Source organism: Dendropsophus ebraccatus, chromosome 13 (assembly GCF_027789765.1).
Source record: "Dendropsophus ebraccatus isolate aDenEbr1 chromosome 13, aDenEbr1.pat, whole genome shotgun sequence".
Taxonomy (NCBI): domain Eukaryota; kingdom Metazoa; phylum Chordata; class Amphibia; order Anura; family Hylidae; genus Dendropsophus; species Dendropsophus ebraccatus.
This window is the reverse complement of record NC_091466.1, coordinates 50,223,027-50,229,121: the sequence shown is the minus strand read 5'-3', so window position 1 is coordinate 50,229,121 and position 6,095 is coordinate 50,223,027. Positions and strand designations below refer to the sequence as shown.

The following is a 6,095-nucleotide window of genomic DNA, read 5'->3' as shown; positions in this document are numbered from 1 at the left end:
AGAAGTGCACTGTGCCTGGGGACATGTTCATGTTATGGGGGCGCCATAGTGCAGGGACAATAGGGGGGGAGATCTGTACTGACAGTGGTGACACCTGTGTGTCCCCATCATTCACTGTCTCATTGTACATTAGGTTGTCAGCTGTGGAGTACAATGCTTCTGATCACTTACTCTCTTATAGGGGCTCTCATCTGCCCATAGTTGCACTTGCTTGATGCCTGCACGGTGGTATTTCTGAAGTATTCCAGCACTTATCAGCTGCTGTATGTCCTGTAGGAAGTGATGCATTCTTTCCAGTCTGGAGAACTGCAGTTTTCTATGGGGATTTGCTGCTGCTCTGGACAGTTCCTGTCACGGTCAGAGGTGGCAACAGAGAGCACTGTCTCAGACTGGAAGGAATACACCACTTCCTGCGGGACATACAGCAGCTGATAAGTGTTGGAAAACTTGAGATTTTTTTTTATAGAAGTAGATATTAAATCTTTATAACTTTATGACATCAGTTGATTTGAAAGAATTTTTATTTATTTTTTTGCTGGAATACCCCGTTTTAACTCCAGGTGTACTTGAAAATTTTTGAACCTTAGGGTACAAACCCACTATTTGCTGCGTGAATCAGTCTTAAAAATAAGCAGGCAAAACGCAGGTTGGCTTTATACAATTGTTCTGCGTTAAAATACGCAATTGTGTATTTTTGAAGCGTGAAGCTACATGCGTTTTTCACACAGGTTGTTAACAACTGATGCTTTGCTAACAACAAGCTTCACGCTTCAAAAATACGCAATTGCGTATTTTAACGCAAAACAATTGTATAAAGCCAACCTGCGTTTTGCCTGCTTATTTTTAAGACTGATTCACGCAGCAAATACGTCAAGTGGGTTTGTACCCTTAGGGTACGTTCACACCTACCGGATCCGCTGCGGATCCCTGCCCAGTAGACTCTATGTTCAGACAAACTCGCAGCAGGATGCGCATCCCGCTGTGAGTTTATCTGCAGCCTGCGCACTGTTTGGCCGAGTGGGACATGCTGGAAACCCCCGAAGCAAGCCAGAGTGTGGACCAGGTGAAGTATAGGTTCCGGCGGCCGGGGGTTAAGGGGGTGGGCTGCTGACAAACTCACAGCGGGATGTCCATCCTGCTGCGAGTTTGTCTGCCCATAGAGTTTACTAGGCAGGGATCCGCAGCGGATCTCGCTGCCAATACGCAGCGAGAAATCCACTGCAAATCCTGTACGTGTGAACGTACCCTATCGTTTCTGCATAAATGTGACCTACAACTATGTCAGATTCCCACACAAGTAGATAAAGAGAACCAGGTCAAACATTAGTCCTGCACATCAGGCTGGAGGTATTTTAGCAAACTGCAGACGGGCAGCAATGTTTTTTTTTGGAGAGTAGACATTTTCTTCTATCAATCCTGCCGTGCTCACCACTGTTTTTCAGTGTCCTCACCACTGTTTTTCAGTGTCCTCCTGATGCAGATTATTATACTCCTTGGTCTGAGTTCACTTTGCGGTTTTGCAATCGGCTTGTTTTCATCCATTTTATGGAAAAAAAAGGTGTATTTGTGTCTATCTGTATTTCTATCGACTTTCATTATAATGGATAAAAAAATATGATCGAAACCAAATTTTTGTGTACGTTAAAAAAAGGATGCGTTTTGATCTGTTTTTTTTTATCCTTTTTTTTTTAATAATGGAAGTCAGTGGAACAACAGATGGACACAAATGTATTTGTTTTTTTCATCTTTTTTTTTTGTGCGCGTGTGTGCATAAACAGTGTGAACTCATTGATTCGAATGAAGTAGTGTCATACTGGGGGGAGGCGGGGCCAATGCATGGGAAAGGACCGGCGCTAAGTGTGGGAACCAGGTGGCCTTTCAAAAAAAGGCCTGCGCCACCAGGATCCCCATGCTGGCGCTGATCTGCTAATGTGAAAAAAAAAGCCATATACCTGATGGTACATTTGCTTTAAGGCTGTGTTCACACATGGATTTTCAGTTCAGAACTGCAGGGTCTTTACAGAAAGGATGCAGTACTGCAGTTACATCATGGATTACTGCAATGAAACTGCAGTGTGTGATCACAGCCTAAACCTGGCAATGCTGATTATGTGGCCCAGACAGGCAATTTAGGTATAATTTCAGAGGCCCACATAAATAACTAGGTTGTAATTATGTAAAAAAACACAATAAAAGCACTAACCGTTCTGCCAACATTGCACGGCTAAGTAATGATGGAGTAGATTCGTCCCTGTTTAAAATGCATTCTAAATGCAAATGTGGGAACGTAGCCTAAGGTCTCATTCACACGTACGTACACGAAATGGTGATCTGTGCCACAGTTGTCTTTTTTTTCTTTTGTGGCATGGATCGCGGGGTGGGGTGGGGCTATTGAAACACATTGGTCCTGTGTGGCCTTTCATTGTGCATTTTTGTTGCAACTTTTATGATACAGTTTTGAGTCCAAAAAAAGGTGCCGATCATAGTAAAATAATAATAAAGAAGAGGTGCTGCTTCTACAATTTTTTTTTTTTTTTTTAAATCCACCACACAGAATGGATTCTAAGGGATTATGGACAGGTAAGCGCTGTAGTGGACTCTTTCCCCACCTGGAATCCTGTATCAATATGGTGCCGGGAGCAGGGCAAATGTTTGAGTCTTCATGGCTTGTATGAGTACAATCAAGCAGAGAATCCATCTAAGGAGCATCTTGTCAGGCACGAGGAGTGGGTGAGAGTTGGAATCCACCAAGTATACCTATATGAGTTATAGCTATAGTAATCTTTGCCTGCATAGAGACACGGAGTGCCAAATGCAGGTCTATACATTTTTTTAATTTTAGATGGCCAGGCATTTCTATTTTTATTCCTATTCTTAAGGCCCCCTTCACACGTCCGGAAAAACCATCCGGATTTTCTATCAGGAAATCCGGACGGATTTCCGGACCCATAGACTTTCATTAGGCACGGACACCCTTCCGGATTTTTCCGGAAGGGTGTCCATTCCGGAAAATAGAACCAGATTTTTTAGAACCGGTCCTATTTTCGTCCGGAATTCTAGAAGTCTATGGGAGCGCCCGAGCTCCGGACGCTTTCCTGATGCATGTCAGGAAAGTGTCCGGATTCCGAACTCTCTACGCACCCCCACCCGTACCCCTCTACCTCCGAACTCACTGGCCTGCACCCGGCTCCCTCGGCTGCCCTGCTCCTGGTCTGCCCAGGCTTCCGGATGGTGCCGCACATCAACATCCGCAACCCCCTCCCCCGCCCGACCACATCGCCAATCGCCTGCCGCCCGTACCCCGACCCCCCACCCGGACCTCATCACCCGCGGCCCCCCAATCGCGCCCCCCGGACCACATTGCCCGGCGCCTGCCAACATTGTGGAAATCATATCCCTTAAAGTGTCACTGTCGTTTAAATATTTTATTTTTTTTAATTTTTGTTTTGCAGTAATGAATAGTGCAAGTGATTTTAAAACTTTGTAATTGGGTTTATTAGCTGAAAAATGCATTTTTATCACGAAAAAGCAGTTTGAAGCTCTCCCCCCTGTCTTCATGGTTCTTTATGGAGAGGGGAGAGGTGGAGGGAGATGAGGCACCAAAACAGGACAACAAAGAGTTAATTTACAGCCACATCTTTGGGCTGCCTCCTCTGAAGTCAGCTCTGGCCTCTGAATACCAGCTTTCATACAGCTTCCACTGTGTAATCCTCCCCCCTACCCTCTCCATAGATTAGACAGGGCTACACTGATGTAAACTAGTCGAGGTTTCTTGATAATGAGCAGTGAATGAAAGAGAGTAGGGGGGAGGGGGGCTGGGGAAAGTCTTTTTGAATGCAGATAATGGCATATTTGCCTAATAAACCCAATTACAACATTTCTTAAAATCGCCTGGACTAAGAAATGAAACTACAGAGACACTTAAGAAATAAAAACAGAAGTTGCATCAACCTCAAAATATTGCACGTTTCAGCCCCCCTGCCACCTTCTTCAGTCACACCTTCCTAATGACCAGCATGCTTATACATAATTAAATATGTATGGGTAGGCATGACCGATGGAGGTGGCAGGTGGGCTTAACCGTGCACTGGGAGGCTGAGGAACACCCCCCAGTGATCCAAGAAGCTAATTTACCTATTTCACAGTTTTCTATATTGACAATTCCTACAAAGAATGCACAGAAAAACAAGTCCCAACTTTGTGTGTATGTTGGTGATTTAAAAAGTCAAAAAAGATTAAAAAAAATTAAATATATGGATATTGTGGGTCTGAAAGACTTACATTGCTGTCTTTATCGTTTCAATGAACCTGAGTGCTTTTTCCTGGCTATCTTCTGTGGTGTACACATTGTGTGGATGGACATTTCCTGCTCTTTTGCAGACAATAGTAGGAAATGCATTGTCAGTGCTTATTTTTCAGTAAACTATGGGACCTATTTTAACATGTACAAAAGTTTATGCTATGCCAAACAGAGCCATTAAATAGAAGAAAAGTAAATTACTTAAAGCGACTCTGTACCCACAATCTGACCCCCCCCCCCCCCCAAACCACTTGTACCTTCTGCTAGCTGCTTTTAATCCAAGATCTGTCCTGGGGTCCGTTCGGCAGGTGATGCAGTTATTGTCCTAAAAAACAACTTATAAACTTTTAAGCCTCTCTGTCCCTTCTCCCCACCCTCTTCATCATTAGGAATGCCCCTAGAACATTTTCTCCTGTCTGAACACTGCACAGGTGCCTTAACAATCCAGCCCATGTGCCATGCTCACACAGGTGATGAATAAGAGACAATCTGCCTGGAGCATTCCTAATGATGATGAGGGCGGGGAGGAGGGACAGAGAGGCGGTGCATACACAATCTAAGCCCAAGCCGTTGGACACAGGGCTGCAAGTTTAAAAGTTGTTTTTTAGGACAATAACTGCATCACCTGCCGAACAGACCCCAGGACAGAGCTTGGATTAGAAGCTGCTATCCGAAGGTACAAGCGGTTTGAGATGAGGGGGTCAGACTGTGGGTACAGAGTCGCTTTAAAGGGGTTATACCAACTTTACAGTTTATTTACAACTGTTACAGGATAGGTGATCTCTGGATTCTCGCTTAGTGCTAAATAGAAAGTGCACTTCAGGCTTCAAACTGCTCGAGTCTAGTGGATGGGGCTGTGTTATAATTCCCTGCATACTGATAGCAACGTTGTACAGGGAAAATTGTGAAAGAAGCCACAGCTCACATCTGTTAGGGGCCACCTCTTTCCATGACAGGAACTGTTCAGGGCACTAGCAAATCCCTATAGAAAACCCTTTCTACTCTGGATAGTTCCTGTCATGGACAGAGGTGGCAGCAGTGATTCAGTGTGTCTGTAATTTTAACTTTCAAAATCTAAATAAGTGGGGGATGTGAAATAAAGCAGGTTTGCAATTAACATTATTGTTATTAGTATTTTTTTTTATAATGTTTTCAAACAAAGCTATACTTGCTTGTATCCAAGTCTAGTCTTCTCAAGGAAACAGTTTAGTCTTGTGCTGGTTAAAAAAAAGAGACTAAACATAGGAAGTCCCAGTCATCTGTGCTCACAGAGAAGGCAGTCATTTGTTTTTCTGCCTTTTTTTTTTTTTTAAACCAATAATAGACTAAAAAACCTACCTTCAGGAGGTTGGACCTGGATACAAGTAAGTATAGCTTTGTTTCAAAGCATAACTAAAGGAAAAAAAATGTAAATTGCAAACATGCTTTATATCACATCCCCTGTTGATTTAGATTTAGGAATACCCCTGTAAGTACTGAATTGTCTACAATAAAATGGTTATAAGAGGATGGGTAATAGATGGGTACAGCTCCCTGTATGAGACTGTGTGCCATGATGGAAGGAGAACCAGCTGGGAGGAGACATATGAAATGATGATGTGGTTCTCTGTGTAGGAACCATTTGATGCTGATGAATACATTGAGAGACTGGCATGGAGAACTCTAGGAGGAGGGTCCAGAGGATCAGACGCATTTGATCCAGAAAGGTACTGTACATTTATTTAGAAGCCATTCCACCATATGTCAATACTTTATAGAGACAAGATGCATTACTCACGATTTCCAGTAGTGGAAT

At 43.5% G+C, this 6,095-nt stretch overlaps 1 protein-coding gene across 2 annotated transcripts in view; it reads left to right on the top strand.

Moving 5' to 3' along the window:
• The window catches only part of EXOC5 (exocyst complex component 5), a 29,694-nt gene that overhangs the window by 853 nt on the left and 22,746 nt on the right, over window positions 1-6,095 (top strand). For both annotated transcript variants that reach the window (XM_069951422.1, XM_069951423.1), the window contains exon 2: window positions 5,915-6,006. In XM_069951422.1, the coding sequence (XP_069807523.1) occupies window positions 5,915-6,006 (92 nt within the window). The remainder of the gene's footprint in view (window positions 1-5,914; window positions 6,007-6,095) is intronic.